This window comes from Gossypium hirsutum, chromosome A04 (genome assembly GCF_007990345.1).
Source record: "Gossypium hirsutum isolate 1008001.06 chromosome A04, Gossypium_hirsutum_v2.1, whole genome shotgun sequence".
Lineage (NCBI taxonomy): Eukaryota > Viridiplantae > Streptophyta > Magnoliopsida > Malvales > Malvaceae > Gossypium > Gossypium hirsutum.
The window spans coordinates 86,709,355-86,732,143 of NC_053427.1; the positions used below are offsets into that span (position 1 = coordinate 86,709,355).

The 22,789-nt window shown below is 31.8% G+C and overlaps 3 protein-coding genes and 1 pseudogene across 5 annotated transcripts; 3 read left to right on the top strand and 1 right to left on the bottom strand.

The window, feature by feature from the left end:
* The first annotated feature begins 5,180 nt into the window (after positions 1-5,180).
* LOC107924423 (isocitrate dehydrogenase [NAD] regulatory subunit 1, mitochondrial) lies at positions 5,181-7,708 on the top strand. Of its 2 annotated transcripts, XM_016854869.2 has the most exons (5): positions 5,181-5,837; positions 5,937-6,176; positions 6,735-6,813; positions 6,956-7,265; positions 7,560-7,708. In XM_016854869.2, exons 1-4 carry the CDS (start codon positions 5,334-5,336, stop codon positions 7,228-7,230), a joined length of 1,098 nt encoding a protein of 365 aa, XP_016710358.1. In that variant the 5' UTR covers positions 5,181-5,333; the 3' UTR covers positions 7,231-7,265; positions 7,560-7,708. The 2 variants fall into 2 exon arrangements, with proteins under 2 accessions (XP_016710358.1, XP_016710357.1); XM_016854868.2 differs by lacking the exon at positions 7,560-7,708 and having other exon boundaries at positions 6,956-7,445.
* A 2,184-nt stretch (positions 7,709-9,892) lies between these two features.
* Positions 9,893-14,842, top strand: LOC107923886 (ubiquitin domain-containing protein DSK2a). The gene is made up of 8 exons (XM_016854060.2): positions 9,893-10,441; positions 10,722-11,495; positions 12,791-13,002; positions 13,083-13,196; positions 13,789-13,844; positions 14,124-14,152; positions 14,316-14,405; positions 14,493-14,842. Exons 1-8 carry the CDS (start codon positions 10,201-10,203, stop codon positions 14,642-14,644), a joined length of 1,668 nt encoding a protein of 555 aa, XP_016709549.2. The 5' UTR covers positions 9,893-10,200; the 3' UTR covers positions 14,645-14,842.
* Positions 14,843-15,407: 565 nt separating this feature from the next.
* LOC107923887 (short-chain dehydrogenase reductase ATA1-like) lies at positions 15,408-16,597 on the top strand (annotated as a pseudogene).
* Positions 16,598-16,908: 311 nt separating this feature from the next.
* LOC107923885 (protein NRT1/ PTR FAMILY 8.3) lies at positions 16,909-22,731 on the bottom strand. Of its 2 annotated transcripts, XM_016854058.2 has the most exons (7): positions 22,568-22,731; positions 22,315-22,384; positions 20,171-20,250; positions 19,896-20,001; positions 19,573-19,790; positions 18,215-18,771; positions 16,909-17,885 (listed from the first exon to the last, which is right to left on the bottom strand). In XM_016854058.2, exons 3-7 carry the CDS (start codon positions 20,219-20,221, stop codon positions 17,063-17,065), a joined length of 1,755 nt encoding a protein of 584 aa, XP_016709547.2. In that variant the 5' UTR covers positions 20,222-20,250; positions 22,315-22,384; positions 22,568-22,731; the 3' UTR covers positions 16,909-17,062. The 2 variants fall into 2 exon arrangements, with proteins under 2 accessions (XP_016709547.2, XP_016709548.2); XM_016854059.2 differs by lacking the exons at positions 22,315-22,384; positions 22,568-22,731 and adding an exon at positions 20,360-20,630.
* Between the last annotated feature and the right edge of the window lie 58 nt (positions 22,732-22,789).

The following is a 22,789-nucleotide window of genomic DNA, read 5'->3' on the forward strand; positions in this document are numbered from 1 at the left end:
AAGTGGAACGTTTAGTTTGTCGAATTTTATTTACTTTCCTTAGAACCTAACACTCCCTTAGGAGTTATTTTTCCATAAACATGACAATGTGATTCTCATGATAAAAAGTGAGAAAGTTACTTTCCCATGTAAATTAAAAAGTTAAAAAGAAATATTAAGATAAAATTAATCGTATTTTATATTGGGCTCTTCCAAGCTACAAATTTATATGAAATAGCACCTTAATTAGTTAATAAATTATTGATAACATCAATTACAAACTATTAATGCATTTATTAAAATATCATATATTCTCTGTTAAAATACATGCACTAACGCTACTAGCAAGTGGTTGAAAGAAGCGGTCATGGATTTCTTTGTCGGGCATTTGGAATGAATTCAAATCTTGAAATATTCGTTGTTAGAAGGGTTTTACTTAAATATTACTTTTCTCAAACATTGATTCCGGACAAAAAGTTATTATTGTTGGAAGATTTTTACCTAAATGCCACTTAGATACTACTGATGATACATTTAGTTATTTAAGAAAAACATTGATATTTTACCAAGCTTCTTAAAAATTGAACACGAATGATACCAAATTAGAAGTGTTTATAAGTTGAGTTGAATCGAACCGAAGTTCAGTTCAAAATAAAATTACCTCGAGCTCGAGTTAAGCATGCCCAAACTTGTTTTATCATTAAAAAATAATAAAATATTTTTTATTTGAATTTAATTATAAAAATTAGACTATGGAATAATCATGATGTAGGTGAAAGCGTTTATGCAATAGATTTATTAGAAATTGACACAAAAATTAAATGTAGCTTTGGTTAAAATAGTAAACTTGAGAGAGCGAACATTAAGGTGACTTGGGTTCAAATCTTACCATATCTATACTATTTATCAAGTGTTTTATTGAGTTTGTGTCACCCACAATCGGATCACCAATTCAATTAGGAAAATTACGAAAATATCATTACATAATTAAAATGAGTTAGGATTTGAACCCAAGTGAATTGGATTAGTAAAATTTTTAATTTACCACTTAATTAAAGCTTTATTTTAATTTTTTTATATACATTTCAGTTTTTATTAGGCACACTTATTATCTCCATCAATTATATATATTAATATATTTAATTAATTCTAAATAGTAAAATGAATTGAGTTAAACTGGGACGAGCTATCTCTCAAACCCGTAAATACTACCTTAAATCTTAAACCAGTGTTAATATATCATTTCCCTATCAATAACGCAGTAATTTCACAACAAGTAATCTCTCTTCCTTGCTCTAAAAGGAAAGTCAATCTACAACGTAATGAAAGATTGATATGTAAATCCAGGCCAAGAGGCCAAAGACAAGATTTTATTCCCACCGATCATAGAACTCTTAATGGGTTGAATTATCCTCTAACCATAAAGGTTTGACTCGAATTTTGAGAGGTTTTGAAAATAAATATTAGATTCAAAAAATTAAATAAAATATTAGATTTATTTAAAATACGAGCTAGACTTGAGTTTATAAATTCAAGGCTCTAGTTTGGCTCGGCCCATTTTCTATATTTTTTTAATTTATTGAAAGAGAATTTTTTAATATATTATAAGATGTTATTTTTATATATTATGTAATTTATAAAACAAAAAATTAAACCTATAGTAATATATAATATTATAAATATTAAAAAAATGTTTAAGATGTCTATATATAATATTTTAATAAATGAAAAATGTATGTAAATATTAAATTAAAAATAATATAAATAATTTTAAAAATTTTAAATGTGCAGGCTTAATATGGACTTGGGTTAGCCATTTACAAATATGCGTTGGTTTGGATAAAATTTTAAACCTATATTTCAGGCTTAGCCGGGTTAGGACAAGCATAAAATTTATTAAGATCGTCCTTAAACTCAAGCTGGCTCACGAACATCTCTACTGTCCTAAACTCTCTCGTATGTAGTGTGAACTTTCGATGTTGAGACAAAATAGAATGGATTCTAATAGCTTCATCTCTCAATGCTATCTCTCTGCAACTTGATTCCAATTTGTTTTTCGACTGTATCGAGTATGGTTTTGCAGGATTTGCAAGGGATCACCATGGCTGAAAACCAGGATCAAATATCTGTTTCAGGAGCGAAGTTAGAAATCTTTTTAGAGCGAACGAGATTAAATTATATATTTTTAAGAGAGTTAAAATGTAATTTCACCCTTACATTGGCTTATATCTTTACGATTTTAAAAAAAGACTAAATCAAATTTCTAACACTTTTATAAGAGGTAAACTATAATTTTACCATATATTAACTTATAATTTTATGGATTCTAAGAGATCCAAAGCAGAAATATCTCATTTTAGGAGGGTGATGGCCACTTTCCACTATCCACCCCCTCTCCCTTCGCTCCTGATTTGCTTCGAGAAAGAAATGATATTAACCTCAGATTAGGCTCGACATCGACATGATATCTATGATTATGTGAATATTGTTTACCTTTTTTATTTACCCTACACAAAACCTCATATGTGACAATTCCACCTTAGTTTGAGTAACATATCATTAGAATAACACTTTCACCACCTTGTGGCCTTTTGAATGGATCTGTTTTTCTTACATTTCCCACATTTCTTGATTCCGTCTATAAATTTCCTTCCTTTTTGGGCCCTTTTCCAGTTGCAACTGTAGGCATCCTATTCCTCTCCTTTTGCACTTTGCCTTTGATGCTAGATCCTATTATTTTGTAATATTTGGATAGTTATCGAGTCGAGTCAATTCAAATAGTAATAAATTTGATGTCTTTTGAGTAAAATTTTGAGTACAAACATTACAGACGAAAAGACAATATTAAAAAGGTATTATCTTTCGTTTAGATGTTTAATCCAACTTGATTAAACTAAATTTAGTGAATTTTATGTTTGTCCAGATTCGATTTACACTCATTTATATTATTTTTTAATATATATATTTTTTAATTTAATATTCTTAAATGATTTTTTAAAATTTTACATTTAGTCAACTTAATATATTCTTCCATGTTTACGTAGTATTATATTATTATATATTTAATTTAATTTAATATAAATTACATAATATATAAAAATAAAATAAAAATAAATTACAAGAGTATAAATCGAGCTAGGTTAAATTTGGGCCAGGCCAAGCTCGGGTTTAAATATTGAAGTCTAAGCTTAATTCATATTTTAAACAAGTCTAATTATTTACACAAACTAATTTTTCAGGCAACGTACTTTTGTCCAAATTATATCATATTTTGGACGGGCCTTTAGTTAGATAATCATATGATAAATGGGTCTAGCATGTTCTTGTTAATGATGTGTGTGGTAGTGATTTGCTCTTGCTAGTGATGATGTGTAATGATTTTTAAACCAAACAGATGGTCGAACTAGTTAGGTCATCGATTTATCGATCCGATCGGTTTAATTAAAAATCATTAAAGATCTCAATAAAATAAAATAAAATAACCCAATTTAACCATTGATTCAACCGATTTGTACCGATTCTCAATCTAATTGATTCAAAATCATTCTCTAAACCAATATCCGATGAATCTAATCCGGTTAAAACATTATGAAATTATAAATAAAAAAAACACACACATCTCATAAAAAAAATGATAGGTGATCAAATCAGTAGTATACTTTATTAGGAAAAAGAACAATTGCATATTATATGCACAATGTATTTCTAGGCAGTGGCGTATCTAGCACTGGCCTACCCCTCTAAATTTTTATTATTATTTAAATTAATAAATATAAAATTGTACTTTACTCTTCTAAATTGATAAAAAAATTAATTTATTATTTTAAAAATTATAAAAATATATGCTATTAAAATTATAAAATTATATTTTTATTATCATAAAAAATATAATTTAATTTCAACCACTAAAATAATTTTTTTTTGACTTCTTCCTGTGTTTAGGTTCAGTTGCATAATATATAAAAACGAGTTATTAAATTAATTAAAAAATTTGTAGAATATAAATGCAATGATAAACCTTTTTATTTTCGTGTTCTTAGCATAAAAGAAAAACAAATGAAGCGCCGACATTTTTTGTAGTAGATTTTATTGTTTGTAAAAAATTGGTGTAAAAACATAGAATCTTTAAAATAGAAGGGTCAGTTTGCAAAATTACCATTTCTCTTCCGTTACTTTCTCATCTTGTCGTCAATGGCATTTTCTGGCTGCCACCTTTTTTTTCTTTCTTTTCTCGAACATTAAAATCCTATTTGACTGTCAATAATAACTAAATATTTAAATAAAATCTATATCGGATTGGGTCGAGTCGGATCCAAATTTATGTATGATGTGAGAATATTTTATAATTATTCATATTTGATTTAGTCCGAAATATGAGTTTAAAGTTTTGTTCAAATTCACACATATTTGTAATAATTAACCTAAATTCATTTTATGTTCGTCCATACAAATATACATATTATTTTTAAGGAAGAGGTCTACTCACACCGGTATAAAACTTAAGTGATTTTATATTATTTCGTAATTTTTTATATGATTAATATTTTAACAATCTAATCATAATATTTCAACTCCATTCATACAGATTATGCACGTCAAGTTTGACATAAATTAAATTTTTTTAACTATTCGTTTTATATAAAAAACTTTCAATTGTTAAATATATATTAATATAGACAATATTTTATATTGATATAATAAAAATATCGAATCGACTAAAAATTTTACATAATATTTTAATAAATTCAACAATTGAATTGTTAAAATATTAATTGCATAAAATGATATCAAAAAGTGTATAACTACTTAAAGTTTATGCCGGTCAATTCGATTTGATAATAAAAAATCAACAAATGAAATCAATCCAACTCGAACTATAAACTAAACTAGAAATAAGTTGAACCTCAAACGAACCAAATTCAAAATGACTAAAATAGATATATCGAAATAACTTGAAACCAAAATTATTTAATCTAAAAACCTAAAAGAAAAAACCGAATGAGTTGACCCTAAAATGGCTCCAACTCGAAATAACTTAAAAAAATTTAATACATAATTAATTATATCCAAATTAATCAAGTCCAAAACCAACCCCAGCCATTTGAGAAGCAATTGTACATTAGTATTTTGTTTTGGTCATAATTAGACAGCCCACAAAATAAGGGATTTAAAAAAGATAAAATCTTCAAAATAGAAGGGCTACTTTGCAAAATTATAACTTTTGCTCCCTTTACCTTTTCCCCTGCTTGTCGTCAATGGCATTCTCTGCAACTTCTTTTTCTTTCCTTTTCCTCTCTAAAACCCTAATTTGATCTCCAAATACCTTCGAGATCTCCAAGCTTCGTCACCCCAAAATGGCCACGACACGCAGGTCCCTTCCTCTTCTGAGAACCCTCATAGCCGGAAAAACCCAAACCCGAAACGTGACGTACATGCCCCGACCAGGAGATGGAGCCCCAAGACCCGTAACGTTAATCCCCGGAGACGGGATCGGACCTTTGGTGACGAACGCGGTGGAACAAGTGATGGAAGCGATGCACGCTCCGGTTTACTTCGAGAAGTACGATGTTCACGGTGACATGAAACGGGTACCACAAGAAGTGTTGGATTCGATAAAGAAGAACAAGGTTTGTTTGAAAGGAGGGTTAAGAACACCCATGGGAGGTGGAGTCAGTTCATTGAATATGCAATTGAGGAAAGAACTGGATCTATACGCTTCATTGGTCAACTGTTGTAACTTACCCGGATTGCCGACCCGCCATGAAAACGTGGATATCGTCGTAATTAGAGAGAACACTGAAGGGGAATACTCGGGTCTTGAACATGAGGTGGTGCCTGGTGTTGTTGAAAGCCTTAAGGTAAGTAAAAACCCAATGTAATTCAATTGTTTTTGTTATGAAAAGTTTATGATTTTGGTATTGGGTAATTTATATTCTTTTTGGGTTGATTTTTGTTAGGTTATAACGAAGTTTTGTTCTGAGCGGATTGCGAAATATGCTTTCGAGTATGCTTATTTGAACAACCGAAAGAAGGTTACTGCTGTTCATAAGGCCAACATTATGAAACTTGCTGATGGATTGTTCTTAGAGTCTTGCCGTGAAGTTGCAACTAAGTATCCAAGTATCAAGTATAATGAAATCATTGTGGACAATTGTTGTATGCAACTCGTTTCTAAGCCCGAGCAATTCGATGTCATGGTATTGAAATTTTATATCCGAACTGGACTAGCTAGCTTTGTATATTAAGGGTGCTGCTTTGCTTGAATGATCTTTCTAGACTAGCTAGCTTACTCTCCTGCGTACTAAACTTGCTTCATAATTGAACTTGCAGCAGAGTCAGGACATCAGGGTGGGATATAATTAGATTGACTGTTGAAGCTCTCAATAACTTTTAGCTTTTAGCAGTTGATCAACTTAGGGTTTATCATGCTATTAACTTTAAAGATCGGTAATCTTCGAGTTAGCAGTTGACCAACTTAGGTTTTATAATGCTACTAACTTCTAAAAATGGGTTGGCTATGTATTCTTGTTGTGGTGATATATATATAATATCTTGAACTAGTTCAATATGAAGATATAAATAGTCATATATTTTGAACTGTTATCAATGTCAACCATAGTTTGTATGATTCAGAAAATGAGATAATATGGTTAACCATATGCTAGGAGAGATTGTTAATTCAGAAATTTCTTTTAATTTTTTTATGTTGCATTTTGATCTATGTTTTTAACCACTGAAGTCTGGTTTTTCTTTAGGTTACCCCTAATCTTTATGGAAATCTGGTTGCAAATACAGCGGCCGGTATTGCTGGAGGCACCGGTGTCATGCCTGGAGGTACCAATCAGTAATCTATGCATTCTTACTGATATTCAGTTCTTAATTATTTTTTTACAGAATTAATAAAATCTGGAAAATCCAGAAACTGTTGCGATTATGCTAGCTTTAATTAAACAATTTTTCTTTCTCTTACTCGTAGGCAATGTGGGAGCTGAATATGCCGTGTTCGAGCAAGGTGCTTCAGCGGGAAATGTTGGAAAAGAAAAGATAGTAGAGCAAAAGACGGCAAATCCCGTGGCATTGCTTCTCTCCTCTGCCATGATGTTGAGACATCTCCAGTTTCCTTCATTTGCCGATCGACTCGAAAGTGCAGTGAAACGTGTAATCTTAGAGGGCCAGTATCGAACTAAAGATCTCGGTGGGCAAAGCACTACCCAGGAAGTTGTTGATGCTGTTATTGCTAAACTAGATTGATTGCTAGTCTTCTTCTTCACTATGGGTTCTCCACGGTAAGATTTTCTTAAGTTGGTATATCTCATTCTTACATTTTCAGAATAATATTTTTTTTCGAAATACTCGAAAATCGAACTTATAACAAACAACAAACAACTGTTGAGTTGTGAACCTTTTTACATTTTTTGTTTTTGTTATGATTTTGAGGTGAATATAATATTGTTACCTGCCTCTGATATTTTTTTCTACAATTTAGTTTCTTATTTTAATTTGTTCATTTATTTTTAATTACATGTGTCCCTAAATATATTTTAATATTTTTTTTATATATTTTCATGTCTATTTTACAGTTCATGTTCGGGGTTCGTAGTTGTTCCACTCAATAGTATCGTCTCTAAGATTTGAATCTGGGTCCTCTCTTTGGGAGTACAATATATCTGACCATTAAAAAAAACTTGAATCAAAGATAATAACGAGGTAGAATGGATGTTTTTTTTTTTTATCACTTGATCTCGATTAAGTATACTCGATTTTGAAAGAAAAGACTATAACCAAAGATGGTAACGAGTTAGATTGGACTATTAATTATTTTCTAGCTATAATACAACCATGTTTGCTTGTATAGATAGCCTCATTAGAGACAACACATTTATTCACAAAATCAACTAATTTAAAATAAAATCAAAAAATTTTTTTTTGTTAGATTTACGTCTAGGACTGGGCAAAATTTATTTGTCTTATTGCTTGAAACATTTAAAAGAATAAGAATTTATTTGTTTTTCAAGGTTTATTATGAAAATCTGATGAGATTGTTAAAGTTTTTATTACTTGAACGAGATAATTTTGATCACACATAAGGGTGAGATAATTTGATGAGATTGTTTTTGTATCGATGATGTACTTCTATTCTGGGGGATCCTTTACTCAATAAATAGGTTCATTTACATATTGATCGGGCAATTAATTTGAATATAAGATTTAAATTTGCTGGGGGAGTGATGCGAAATTATCTAGGGGAATAGATTACGGGTTTTAATCACCTTTTAGGGGTGTGCTTAGTTTTTTAACGATATTTTTTTTAACTTATAAAAGTGTCAATTTTTTTAGGATACATATTTTCTTGTCGAACAAATCAATTTAATTATATTTTAAAAAGTATAAACAATTTAACAGTTAACAAAATTAAAAGCAAAAAAAAAAAATAAACTATATAGAATTAATTATTTCTTTCTAATATGCCAAAAATAAAAACTAATACTATACTAAAAATTTCATAAATTCTATTATAATTCCAAAAAAAAAAAAAAAACTTGGCATCAAACACCTTTCTTTTGCCTAAGGAGTCAAGAGGAAAATAATTTTTATTTTTTTACTCTGTTCTTTTAGTTTCGGCATCAAAATCTTTTTTTTTCTCGACAGTGTCGACACCTTAGTAGAGGAAGATAATTCCTTAGCAAACATACAAATCAAATACAAGAAACTCAATAACCTAATATGTATGGGTATGGGTCAAATCAATTAATTATGTAATTTAGTTTTAAAATTCATATTGAGCCTCTAAGTTTAGTCTTTTAAGGCCCATCATACATTAATATTTGATTATTATTATTAAAGTTATATAATTAAAAACTGAACAATACTTTGTTAATAAAAAGTATAATCTTATGACTTAAGGAGAGCGAATTATATGAAATACAATTTGATCAAGAAAGTGAATATTTTACACGTGTACACCAAAATTAAAGTACATAACAATTTATATTTCAAAAGTCTAAAAAATTCAAATGGGTGATCGCCCTTGTGCCCTTGGATCTATCCCTAGTCCAAGTCTATTCCCTTGAGCTAGAAGAGCTAAGAAGTCAGTGGCTCCCCATTCTAATAAGAGAGGAACATATCATTAAAATAAATATTAATGTCAGTTTCTGCAACACAAGACATGAATTATCGACAAGCATTGAAGTCAGAAACCAAAATAGATTGGTGATGGATGTATGAACTTATTTTAACTAGAATCAAAACCCAGCACTGTTAAGTCCCTAGCGGGTCTTCAAACTCTTCATTTTGCTAATGACATGAATCATAGTGTATTTGGTCGGGCTAAAACTCAATCCTATTTTTTTTTTTTGCCATCCCTAATTATGGTTATAATTTTGATTTAAAAATTACCCGATGCAAAAATCTTATCATATTTTAGTATATACACTTATTCGAGACAAAATTGACCAAACAGGGCCGAATCAGAACAAAGTCGGAGCCCATTTTCGAGACTTAAGTCTACATTTTTTGTGAAACGTGGCAAAATATTATTGGTTTACATGACAAACCTGTTGTTTTGAAAATGTTATAATATGATGTTAGTCCCTGTAGTTCTCCAAAAATTAAAATTTAATTTATATACTTTAATAGTTAAAATTTAATTTTCTTATTTTTTTAATTTAAAAATTTTAATTCAATCATTATTATTAGTATTTTTCATCAAAATTTATCAACTTAACATGTTCATTTTTGGAAAATTTACTCAACGTACTAAGTTGACAGGTTTTGATAGGTAATACTACAAGTCGTCTACTACTAATAATAATATTATTGAAATTTTCAGAGACAAAAATAAGAGGACTTAATTTTTAATATTTTAAATAAAGGGATTAAATTTATAATTATAAAAAGTATAGGGACTAAAAACATATTTTGACATGTTGAAAAAAAAAAGGAGAAAGGAAATAAACAATATCGCCTCTCACACAAACCCGAACAAAGCTCTGGTCTGTTAGAATCCCCAATTTTCTCCTCTGAAGAAATCCCCTTTTAATTTTTTTACAATTCTTTTTTACAAATTTCTCCGATTCTTTAATTTTTCGATTTTTTTAAAAATAATTTCGAATCCAAATAAAAATTACAAATTTTAAGGAAAAAAAGGTAAAAAAAGTGTTTTTTTTTGTTATTTGTTTAATTTTCTAGGGTTTTTTTGATCGATCTGAGAGAGGAAGGAATATGGGTGCGGGAGGCGATTCAAGTGAGTCACGACTCGGTGGAAATGGAGGAGGTGAAGAAGGAGTGACGGTTAATATACGCTGCTCGAACGGTACGAAATTTACGGCGAGGACCAATCTCGAATCCACCGTTGGATCTTTCAAAGCTCTTTTGGCTGAAAATTGCGATATCCCAGCTGATCAGCAACGGTTGATTTATAAAGGGCGAATCCTGAAAGACGACCAAACCCTTCAAAGTTATGGTAAGGTTTAATCGCAAAAAAAAACCCTCTTTTTGTTTATAAAATTTTTGGGTATTTCTTATTTTGATGGAATTATAAGAAAAATGTTGGAGAACGGTGAAATTTTCTAAAAGACAAAAATGGTTCTGATAATAAGTTTAGAAAGTAAGAGGAAAATGCCTGATTTAGATGGTTGGGTATTTATTTTGTTGAGCTGATTTAAATGGCATGTTTTAGAGAGTTGGGTATGATTGTGACACGATTTCTGAAATTTTCACTGTGTTTTAACCCTTTTTTGAAGGTTTGCAAGCTGATCATACCATTCACATGGTTCGTGGTTTCGCCCCATCTTCATCTACACCTCCTCCTTCAGCTACCACAAATGTTGCAACTGATAATACTATGCCAGGGGTTACTCGGGGTATTGGTTCGAATGATGGTGCTGGTCTTGGGGCATCTTTATTCCCTGGACTTAATCCACTTGGTGGTGGTGGCGGCAGCGGTGGTTTTGGTTTGTTTGGATCCGGACTTCCTGAATTTGAACAAGTACAGCAACAACTAACTCAAAATCCCAACATGATGAGGGAAATAATGAATACACCAGCTATTCAAAGTTTGATGAATAACCCGGAGTTGATGCGTAGTTTGATTATGAGCAATCCTCAAATGCGTGAGATTATTGATAGGAATCCGGAGCTTGGACATATACTTAATGATCCTAGCATTCTTCGACAGACATTAGAAGCTGCAAGAAACCCTGAACTCATGCGTGAAATGATGCGAAACACTGATAGGGCTATGAGTAATATTGAAGCCTCTCCTGAGGGATTTAACATGCTTAGGCGCATGTATGAAAATGTTCAAGAGCCGTTTTTGGATGCTACGACTATGGGTGGGAATAATGGAAATAGTCCGGCTACAAACCCATTTGCTGCTTTATTGGGCAATCAAGGTGGTTCTGAAGCTAGAAGTTCACCTATTAACACTTCTACGACTGGTTCTGAAACCGCTCAAGGCCAAACTTCCCCGAATACGAATCCTCTGCCTAATCCTTGGAGCAACACTGCTGGTGGTGGTAAGTATTATGTACTTCATTAAAGCATCTTTTTTTGTCTAGCCATACTCTTTGATCCAATATGTATATTTTTTAACCTAAACCATGATTTCAAACCAAAAAAATGGTACACGAGCAGTTTTTTTAAACCAAACCTTGATTTTAAACTGGATTTTAATCCAAGCTGAACAACTAAAATTTTTAGCTTTTGGCTTTTGGAAAGTGTTTTTCAATGAAATTACTTTTTTATCCCCTATTACTACTTTACAACATCATCTCTAAAATGGACAGTTTATCTTCTTAAAAGCACTTTTTGACAGCAATGGTTAACACTATCCAATTTTCAAAAGTTCTTTTTCACAGCACTTTCCAACCTTAATGATAAATTGGCTGCAAGTAATTTTGATTATGTAGACTTAATAATTGTTCAAAATAAAACATTTTCCCAAGTTTATTCAGTTGTTTTTTTTTTGGGGGGGTGGTGATTTGATTGAGATTCATGTAATTATAGTTTTGTTTAGAAAAAAACATTAAGCTAAATTGATGTGGTCTGCAATATTTTGCCACTGTATGAAACAAATATTGGCTTAACTAGGATATTGTAAATGTTTAAAATTGGATATTATACCGAGTTTATCCAGTTGTGGGATGAATGATTTGTTCGAGACTCCTCTAATCATTGCGTGTTGTCCATGTTGAATGCTGCATGATTATGAATTAATTTTAGCCTTTTGTTCTGTTTTCCTATATAAATGAGTGATTCTTTCATATTAGGAAAAGAAAGATTCAATGGTAAATTAAATCAACGTGTCCTACACTGTTTTGCGACAGTTCAGCGTAAAAGGGGATATAGGTAAAAGTACTATGGAGGCCCCTATAATAGGAGTCAAATTGTATTTTACCCCGTTTACTCAAAAAATGGGCAAATTACTCATTGTATGTTAGATTAAAGAGCAAACTAGTCATTTCTATTAAAAATTTCATCCATTTTTACTGTTGAAAACTGGCGCAGATGACAAAATAACTAGACATATAGGTTCCATTTTTTAATAGTAAAAATGGATGGAATTTTTAATAGAAGGCTCAATTTGCTCATTGATCTAACTTATAGGGATTAATTTGCCCATTTTTTAGTAGAAGGGGCAAAATATAATCCGATTTCTAGTACAAGGCCTTCCATGGTACTTATACCAGGGAATATAAAGTAAACTAGAGCATCCCAGTGTTTTGTTCACTTTAAATGGAATTTACTGCTCTTGTATCTGTGTTTTGTTGATGCTTTTCATGATGAATTACCGTGTGCCGCAAATTGTCAGGGGGTACCCAGACCAATGCTACTGCAAGTCCAAATCCTTCTGGGGATGCCAGGACACCAGGTGTTGGCGGTATGGGAGGCCTCGGACTTCCGGATCTGCCACCCATGTTGAATGGAATGCCAGATGCATCTCAGTTGACCCAGTTATTGCAAAACCCGGCAATTTCTCAGATGATGCAGAGCATAATGTCTAATCCCCAATATATGAATCAGGTATTTTGAGGAAGCACTTCAGTCAAGTGATATTCATTTTCTATTTCCGTTTCGCTAAGAATATGTTTTCACTTTTTTAGATCATGAATCTCAACCCTCAACTACGTGGTATGTTTGATATGAATCCTCAATTGAGAGAAATGATGCAAAACCCTGAAGTACTACGTCAGATGTTTTCCCCCGAGACAATGCAGGTATATTCTACGCCATATGTGTGGATGAATTCTCTCCTGATAAATGCTTACATGACTTATGGTTTTGCATCAATGTATCTTTCTTTATAGGTAAAAGGACCGATCTGGTCCCTCTCAAAAAAATTGGAGAAATTTAGTCCTTGTCTATTTTGAAAGTTAGCAACTAACAACAAGCAATCACTAAGTTAATGCTTTTCCTCAACTGTATATATTTATTAATATTATAATAACGAATTTAGTCATCAAAGTTTACACATTTTGTCAATTTGGTCTTGATTTAACAAATTTAGCTCTCAACATTTACATATTCTGTCAACTTTTACACAGAATATATAAATATCGAGAGTTAAATTTGTTATTATACCAATCAAATTATGTATAATTGATGGAAAACAATAACACTGTGATTATTTGTTCTTAGTTGCTCACTTTAGAAATTGACAAAGGTTAAACTGCAGCTGGTGTGGTCTTATAGGCATGTTAGGGCTACCTCACTGGATAATATCAAAGATTATTTGCTGCTTTTCGAGTACTATTTTGACAGTAAAGTCACCTATGTTCACTTTTCCTTTTATCCTTTTATTACTTGCAGCAAATGCTAGCTTTACAGCAGTCGCTTCTGTCTCTCAATCGGCAGCAATCAACCCTGTAAGTGATGGAACCTCCGTCTATTAAATTGGTAACAAAAAATCAGAATTGTTTCTAAAGTGACTTGATAGTTGTACCTTCTTAACTTTATTAGATAATTATTGGTACAGATTGGGACTATTTGAGGGATTTTAAAAGAAAAAAAAAAGAATCAAATTCTCTGATCATCTATGGTAATTTGACCGGAACATGATTACAAAACGAAATCAAACCTGCCTTTAGGACTCATGCTTGGATGATTATCGTTGCATTTTTTAACCACATTTGGCTTTCTTACAGGGACTCAGCACAGACTGGTGGTACTACAGGTATCGAAAAAAAATTCTGGATTTTCTTTATAAAGGGCATGAAGATTACTTCCTCAAACCGTCAAGGGCTCTCTCTACTTTGCTTTGCTACCCCTCCTTTACCAGCTATTCTTTCATATATCTTTTTATTTTTACCCTTCATTGTGTTCAATTTCATTTTCAGCGGCACCGGGAACTGCCAATCTAGACTTGTTGATGAATATGTTTGGAGGTCTGGGCGCTGGTGGCCTTGGTGTCCCCAACCAACCCGATGGTTAGCATTCTTATATCTTTCTCGATACTTTCACTAGATTTGTTACACATTTGGGTCACTAGTAATGTCATGTTCATCGATTCCCAGTTCCCCCGGAAGAACTTTACGCTACACAATTATCACAACTCCAAGAAATGGGTTTCTACGATACACAAGAGAATATCAGAGCATTACGAGCTACTGCCGGAAACGTCCATGCTGCGGTCGAGAGACTTCTGGGAAATTCCGGGCAGCAGTAACTCCTTGAAATTTCATGTTCATTTTTTTTCTTTTTTAAATTTGACCAAGAAAAACTGTCTCATGTAAGATTAGTTGATTTGGGTTGGTGCCTTAGCAAACCACAGATTTATGTTGCATATACATTGTTGATTCCTTGTTTTTGCCGTGTTTAATAAGCAAGTAAACACGATAAATATATATACCCGAGAACTTGTTGATATTAGGCTTTTTATGCATGCCTACATCGGATTTTTCCATATTTGGCACTTCCTTATGTACATACATTTTGAGTTACTGTTCTCTCTCTTTTGTTTTAAGAACTTTTAGTTACTGAATCTGTTTTTCTTTTAAGCACTTTTAGTTACCGAATCTGATTCAATTCGATTCGAGTTGATAAAAAAAAGTCCAAAAAAATTTGAGCTCAAAAACCTCTTTAAACAAAGCATACACCAGAAAGACAAAGCAAGCCATTTTCAAAAGCACAGAATTTCTATCAAAATTTCACATTATGAAGAAATGAGAAGGTATATTGGTTGTTAAAATATAGATAACAACCACAAAATAAAATGTATATTTTCACATGATTTTAAAGAAGAAATCTATCAACGAAACGTTACTAAGCTTCTAGTTTGGATGTAGTTGTTAAGAACGTAAAAACTGCCCTACTCTTTCTATATAGAAAGTAAGAAAAAACAAGAAAAAGCCTTTCAAAAGCCACTTTGAGTTGTTCCTATATACATGTACACACCATGTTAGCTTTTTTGGCGCATGCAATGGAGCAAGGTGTTGATAAGCATGTTGATCTACAGGGTTCATCTGCAAAGAGGTTGGTCCCAATGGCTACTTCAATTCATATCTTATATATGTAAACCCAAAATGTTTTTTTTTTTGGATGATTGGCAAAGTCACAGTTGTAACCGGTGGTGCAAGAGGGATTGGAGCTGCCACAGCTAAATTTTTTTGTTGAAAATGGGGTTATGTTGTTATTGCTGATATATTGGACGAACCAGGGACCCTGCTTGCCGACTCCATAGGAGCTTGCTACATTCATTGTGATGTAGCCAAGGAAAGTGAGGCTTGCCATCACATGGAAAGGCAAACTAGACATACTGTTTAGCAATGCTGGCATTGGAGGTATTGCAAGCAGCATAACCAGCCTTGACATGGAGCAAGTGAAACATCTGATCTCAATCAATCTACTCGGTAAAGTACATGCAATCAAGCACGCTGAACGAGCCATGTTGATATGCACCACAAAAGGTTCCATCATATTTACGTTGAGTTCCACAGGTATCATTGGAGGGTTAGCGTCTCGCTCTTACTCTTTCTCGAAAGCTGGTATCATCAGACTAATGTGAACAGGGGCATGCAAGTTAGGCGTGCATGGGATTCATGTGAACTGCATTTCTCCTCATGGTGTCCCTACAGATATGCTCGTTAGTGGTTATAGAATTTTCAGGGGAATGAAACAACGCCCGAACAATTGAAGACACTAGTCGGTGAAGAAGGGATTTTATTACGTGGGAAAGCTGCAACTGTTGAAGATGTGGCGCAAACCGCAGTGTTCCTCGCCTCAGATGACACAGGATTCATAACAGCGCATAATCTCGTTATTGACGGCGGATAAACTTCTGCTATTAGTTCAGAGTTTCATCTGCAAGTACTAAAGAATTAGGACAAGAAACAAAATAAACCAAAGACAAACTTACCTGATATGGATTTTGGAGCTTTTATTGCTGAAAACACCTTCAAATCAAACCAAGATAGTTGTACTAAATCGTAAATATTATCAAATATTGAGAATCAATACAGAAAGCAAAGACTATTACTTTAAAGGAAGTCTTTTCATCCAACAAGATACAAACAGCTTAGTCCAACATGGAAGGATGGCATATAATTGAAAACCATGTTGTATTTATGTACAATGTGTGAGCATCAGCTAAAAACAATAAAAGTACCGTAGAAGTTTTTGTACTAAGAGTTAAGTTACATTTTACTCCCTTTATTAGAAAAATGAACAAAAACAAATTAACTCTTGTACGTTAAATTAAAACGCAAATTGATGATTCTGTTAAAAAATTCATCAATTTCTACAATTAAGAACTAATCTCTTTATATTAACACATGACAGCCACGTGTAATTGTTGTGTTATTTTACAAGGCATACTAATTTTTAATAGTAGAAATAGATGAAATTTTTAACAAAAAAGACCTATTTGCTTTTTGATCTAACGTACAGAGATTAATTTTTCTGTTTTTCGAGAGCAAAATGCAATCTAACTCCTAGTACAATGGCCTCCATAATACTTTTACTACTAGAAACTGAATTTAATCCAATAAGATACAAGACAATCGTTTTTCAAAGTGGAAGGATGTCCTAGTATTGAAATGCATGTATTTTTTTTATCTTTAATAACATCTTAGCTTAAGAAGGAACTTCAAGAAGCCTTCTTTTGCTTGTACTTGGCAGCACATAGGGTATATATCAACATGTTTAAGAAGCTGAGACCGGCCAAGAGCCAGAAGAAATAGTCGAGATGACCCTCGTTAAGGTTGTCCGGTATCCAACCAATCTGGCCACCCTTTGTTGTGAAGTAAATTACAAGGGTCAAAATAAAAGAACTCAAGTAGTTGCCCAAAGATGTAGTTAGAAGTGAAAGCGCACTACATAAACTCCGCATGGCATCAGGGGATTGATCATAGAAGAACTCAAGCTGTCCGATAAATGTGCAAACCTCTGCAGCACCCAACAAGAAATATTGAGGTATTTGCCAAAGAATATTAATGGGTACGGCGACTTGTTTATCAACCAAATCTAGCTCTTTTGCGAGCTGCAATCTCTTGATCTCCACCAAAGCTGCGGCTGACATGCATAGGACTGAAATAAAGAGACCAATTCCCATACGTTGCAACTCTGAGAAGCCACGCTCTTTACGTGTGAACTTCCTTGCAATTGGAACAATGATCTTATCATAGATGGGAACCCAAAAAATGACACTGATAACATCAAAAGACGAGAGAGAAGCAGGAGGAATAGTGAAAGAACCGATTTTTGTGTCCATCATCATCCCTTGTTCCACAAACATAGTTGACATTTGGGCATATACAGCAGAGAACACAATTCCAGTAGCCCATATGGGAAACATGCGGATCAAGATTTTCAATTCCTCCACTTGTGTTACAGTGCAAAGCCTCCAAGGGTTTGAGAAGTCCCCACTTTTGGTTTCGGCATCAGTGACTATGGCAGCTTTATCTAGGCACCTACAACAAGATGCTCTCAATTTAACCATCTTTCTATACATAAATATGCATGGGTAAACACTAGTGTGTCTAATGAAATAACTAGATAGTTACACGTGATGTGCCACGTGTACATCATGTTGAAGTACAAGGATCAATTTTACTAAAACGGATGGAAAAGAAGGACCTGGCTCCTAGTACAAGGACCTCTATGGTACTTTTACCCAATTCCTCGTACTACATTAATTTTGTCTGAAGTGATAAAGAATTCTCAATTTCATTGGCTTTCACACAAATGAGACAGAGAGATCGATCATTCAAAACTTAGAGAATTAATTAAGAAAACTTACTTCAACTCTTCACTGTGCTCCAGTTTCCGACTTCCTTCTATGGCAGAGTGGTTGTCACCAGTTTCATATAGGAGACTACTATCTTCAGGAACCTTGAGGTTCCGGTTATGAAATGCTGCAACCAAAACCTGGCACATTCTTGTAATAGGGCTTCCTCCAGGTCTTTGAAATCTATAAAGAGATGTACCTGAGAAAAAACTTCCAATTGCAAGGCCCATAAATAATGCTGGAATGCCAAATCCGAGACCCCATCCAGCATTGTCTTGAATCCACACTATAAGACTGCTTGAGATCAAAGCGCCAATGTTGATGGAAAAATAGAACCAATTGAAAAAGGACCCTTTCTTCACCCTTTCTTTGGGATCAGTATCATCAAACTGATCGGCCCCAAAAGATGAAACACACGGTTTGATTCCACCCGTCCCTAATGCAATCAGATAAAGCCCAAAGAAAAATACAACATACTGAGCTGGAGTAGCTGAGGGACAAATAGAACCCACACATTCAGCAGGTTTCAGTGCAGGAATTGATGCCGAGAGTGTTAATGTACACATTCCCTATGTCAAATACTAAATGTGTTACTCAATGCATCAAAAAGCGAGATCAAACCGTATAATTAACTTGCTCACTTTGCCTTAATATAAGTACTAGAATTCATTAGTTAATAATATGATTAAAATGATGACAAATTGACGTCCTCACGCCTCACATAGCCAAATATGTTATTACTCTATGAAACCTTCTTTAAATCTTCGAAAAGGAGTCAAAGTGTTTACTCTATGATTTAAACACAAAAGATACTCACTAAAATTACTAGCAACAAAAGAGGAGAACCATGCATGGATTTATATCGCATGTGAAGGACCATGTAAAGAAAATCAGGGGTTAAAAGTACCATGAAAACCCTTGTGCTAGGAGTTGAATTGCATTTTGTCCTCTCTACTTAATAAAGGGACAAATAGTTCCTAAACCCTATATGTTAACATGAGGTACACGTGGCATGGCATATCTCACTATTTGGTTATTCTGTCAGCCATGCTAGTTTTTAACAATAGGAATAAATGAAATTTTTAACAGAAATAACTACTTTGATTTTTTTTCTAATGTACAAGGACTAAATTACCTATTTTTTAGTAGAGGGGGAAAAATGCAATTTGACACCTAGTATAGGGGCCTCAATATTATTTTTATCAAAATCAGGGTTAATGGTATAATGAAAACAAACAACAGCCAAAGACTCTACTGGAGTTGAATGCAAGATCAACTTCATGATAAGTACTTAAAAAAACTAATTAAAGCATAAAACAATAACATCTAAAGCAAAAAAAAAAAAAAGTAGTTAGAGTAAATTATATTACAATGAAGTAAATAGTGGAGAAAGCAGCAATTGTCCAATATCTTCCCCAATATGCATCTGCTAAAACAGCTCCAATGAGAGGTGTAACGTAACAAGTTCCTTGCCAAGTAGTCACATTCCTTGCAGCTGATGCATTTCCTTCATGTAGTTTCTTGGTCAAGTAACTTACGAGATTAGTTGCTATCCCATAATAAGCCAATCTCTCACAACATTCATTACCTATAATTCCATATAAGAAAATTGCAGAAATAAGAAAAGCTTTACTCGAATAAAAGCAAAACTCATTTAAATGAAGAGAAAATAGATAAATTTATAATAATTCACCCAAAATGAATGGGCATGCTTTCCAATTTCCCGTATTTTGCTTCAAAACAGGATTCCCATTAAAGTCAACAGAGCCATCCCCAGTGTAAAGCCCACTGTTTTCAGCCTAGAAATACAAAATATTTAAACATTAAATAACATAACCTCCAAGATAAAGATTTTTAACAAGAAAAAACAACAAACCCAGAATTTTTTTCAGTGTTAAAAGGTGTCCTTGAACAAATGATCAAAATCTTATGACCACCAAAAATAAAAGATCAAAGGGGGAAAATTACCCGATCAAGTTCAGCTTCCAACAGCGATCTCTCTTCATCGACTGATCCCATGATTGTATTGCAATTGAACCAATCAAAGACTACAGATTCAAAATCCCCATATTATAAGGCAAAGAAATATTATAATTGGTGATGAAAACGCTGGGTATTATTTATTTATTACGCTTATAAAATCATATACGACTTTACCTTGTTTGATACTTAATGTCAAGCGTCCTTTGGAAATTGGAATTTTATTTTATTTTTTGGTAAAAAGAAAAAGACATAAAACAACCATTATCTTTATCTTCTTGTAATAAATCTATTAGGAAATTGGAATCTTTGAACAAAAGAAAAAACATAGAAAAAGAAAGAACTTTTGGAATCTTTTAGCTTAGTTGATTAGAGCACTGGAATGTTAGGGGGAATCCTGGCACGTTTCCCTATCATTATAAGGCAGCAAATAGACCTCATCCTAAGTCCGACGTTTAAATTTGAAAGCCCATTTAAGCAGAAATATAAATGATTTGGATAAAAAAAAGTAAAAATTATTTTTTAAATAGACCGAATTTGTCTAGATTTTTTTCACTATTATTTTATTGTAATTTTCTATTATACTATTATTATTTTACTGTTATTATTTAGATATTGTGTAACTTTTATTTTATTATTAATTTTATTATTATTTTAAAAGAATTTACTTGTTAAGTTATAATTATTTTAGAGTTATTTAAGTATAATTTTTTTAATGTATTTTTAATTTCTTACGAAATATTTATTTTAATATTTTTAGTATATTTGATGTATTATATTTTTAAAAAATATTTTTATATAAAATATAATATTAAAAATGTTAATATGGGGTGGGCTAGGCTCAAGTTAGTTTTTTTTTATATGAGTCAAGCTCGAGTAGAATTATAGGCCCATTTTTCGAGTCAAGCCGAACCGACCCTAAAAAATTGGTCCAAAATTTTATATCGGCCTAACCCATTATTAGGTCTAGTGGTAAAGATTTTTAATTCACATATAGGTGTTTAAAGGTCGGGTTGAGTTTAGACTGGACTTAACCATAATATTAATATATTTTATATTTATCTCAATTCTGTTTAACAAAAAATTTGGACCTAAAATTTTATTTAAACCCATTGTAAATGATTAATCCAAACCTATTTTAGGCCTGCACATATTTAAAAAAATTTAAAATATTTATTTATATTATTTCAATTTAATATTTAATAATAATATTTTTTATATTTTAAAATTTTATATATAATCATCTTAATTTTTTTAATGTTTATATTATAGTATTATTATATATTACAATAGATTTAATTTTTATGTGTTAAAAATTATATAATATATACAAATAATGTAATACATCAATCTTCAATACATGAAATGCGTATGATATTAAAATAAAAAATTAAATTAAATTGTAAGTTAATCGAAATTTAAACACATAAATATGTCAGATTAAAAATATTAGATTAATACATTAATCCTAAATTATTGCCAAGTTAATTTGTGATATGAAATCATTCAACACCATTGTTAATATATACATTTAATGGAAGTAATAAAGTTTGTATAATAAAATTAAAATGTATGAAAATATCAAAATAAAAAAGAGTAAATTGGTTCTTTTCTATTAAAAGTTCTATCTATTTATATTGTTAAAAACTAGTGTGGCTGACGGAATAAACAAACAGTTAAATCTAGTATGCCATGTGTAGCTCGTGTTAACATATAGAAACCAATTTTAAAAAATAAAAATGGATAAATTTTTAACAAAAAGACTAATTTACTTTTTAATCTAACATATATATATATATAAATTAATTTACTTATTTTTTAAATAAAAAAGATAAAATATAATTTACCTATAATATTAAAACTTCCACGATACTTTTACAATCACGAAAACAAGTAAGTCAAAGCATTTTAAATACTTTTCTTGCTCTCTTTTCATTTGATCTTTCAGAATATTTCTTAGAACTGGTTAAATTAGTTGTACAAATCTTTGCTTTTAGAGAATGAACAAATTAAACCCACATAAAATCAATTCAAGTGTATATATATGTGTGAACAAATCAAAGCATCCAACCACAAGAATTTCCTTTCACATAAACCCTAATTAGTTAATTAAAGAAATTTTGGAACAGTACCTTGATCTTTTGAACTTGCTTGAGATCCCGCTTAAGCTCCTTCTATTGCTTAGATTTTTGAAGCTCAAAGCTGTAAAGCATAAACAGAGAAATTCGAAACTGATTTTAATTTATTTTGAAACTGAGAAAGCATAAACAGAAATTTAGAGCTGAGAATATACAATAAAAAAAAAAAGAAGCTTAAATCTTTCGTAAATAGCAAAAAGAAAGTAATAATTGAAAATAATTAAATAGAGATGGGCGTTGAAGTCACCTCGGGCTGCGGGAAGGAGATGGGATTGGATGTTTGAATTGTGAATATAGTTGCTCGTAGAACTGATTATGGGCGGTCAGGTAGGATTTGGGTCGAATTAATGTAAAATTTTAGATTTGTTTTTTAAATTTATGTTTGACTTAATTTAGTTTGAAATTGAATCTAAAATTTTGTTTAAATTCAAATTTGATTAAAAATGTTAAATTCAAACTCTAATTGTCT